Here is a 1,138-nt window from a genome sequence, read left to right as displayed (position 1 = left end):
GTCTGGTGTGTCTCCGGTGTGTGTCTGTTGTGTCTGGTGTGTCTCCGGTGTGTGTGTGTGTCTGGTGTGTGTCTGTTGTGTTGCACCTGAGTAATGATATACTGAGGCCAGTAATATAAGTTCAGTTAAATAATTTCCAAGCAATAAGTCTGTGAATAATATTAAGTGATCAATACTGATGATCTGCTGTCAACTTTAATTTATTAACATTTGTGTTGTTTTTTTCAGCAAATGAAACAGAAGTGGCCTTCTTCAGGAGAGAAGACTACAGTGTCTATAAAGCAAATCCCAAAATTGCTTGGTGACCACTATTTTACTTACTTTACTTAACTTGTACTTTCTAAAACAGAGAGGGGGGGGGGGGGGGGGGGGTTCTTAAGATCTAGCGTGCCAGAAACAATAGGAAAACAAGAATTATACCGTAATGTTAACGTCACAGTTCTGGGGTTGTTTTTAAAACCAAAGTGTATTATCCACCACACACCTTTTTATTTCTATTTTTCTTTTTTCTGGTAGTTGCGATCGTGGACATTCATTTTCAGTGTTGTTTTTAGAAAAACAAAATGCTTAGGTTTTCTAACTGTTTCAAAGTTTTTTGAATGTTGCTTATAATTAACAGAATAAAATGTACTGCACTATACTTCAAAAAGCATGTTAATTGTGCCCACTTTGACTCAGTGAGTAAAGTGTTACCAAAACAATTTCTCTCTGGGACTTAATCACATTTGGACAAACTTCTCTTCATCTCAACATTTTTTATTCTAAATCACAGCATGGGTTTTGCAATGGTGTTCTTCAAGAGCTTGTTTTAATGTGGTATGAGTGATTCTTGCCATTTATATCAATTCTTGAGTTGTCAAAAATTGTTTGTATCAAAAGGTGTCAATCCAAAAATGTACTTGAAGCTTATGAAACATATAGCACGGGAATGTCATCATATACTTCCATCATAATGTTCTAAGCCAGGGGTCACTAATAGGTGGACCACGGTCCGGATCCAGACTCAGTCGTTGTATCCGGACCCTGGACCTACAACCGATAGATAATTGAGAATTATAAAAATTTGATGGAGCGCTTCTATTTTAACCAGCGCAGCTTTTCTAGCCTTAACGGCACTTATTCAGCGGTCCAGGAAACA

At 37.3% G+C, this 1,138-nt stretch overlaps 1 protein-coding gene across 1 annotated transcript in view; it reads left to right on the top strand.

Annotated features, from left to right (window-relative positions):
• Positions 1-701, top strand: part of cunh2orf76 (chromosome unknown C2orf76 homolog) — a 10,657-nt gene extending 9,956 nt beyond the window's left edge. Inside the window, exon 5 of the mRNA XM_076081041.1 lies at positions 229-701. Within this exon, the coding sequence (XP_075937156.1) occupies positions 229-305 (77 nt within the window). The 3' untranslated portion in view covers positions 306-701. The remainder of the gene's footprint in view (positions 1-228) is intronic.
• The last annotated feature ends 437 nt before the right edge of the window (positions 702-1,138 follow it).

The sequence above is a fragment of the Anarhichas minor genome, unplaced genomic scaffold, assembly GCF_050575085.1.
Source record: "Anarhichas minor isolate MPS153535 unplaced genomic scaffold, ASM5057508v1 ptg000078l, whole genome shotgun sequence".
Taxonomy (NCBI): domain Eukaryota; kingdom Metazoa; phylum Chordata; class Actinopteri; order Perciformes; family Anarhichadidae; genus Anarhichas; species Anarhichas minor.
This window is presented reverse-complemented; position numbering and strand designations above follow the sequence as displayed.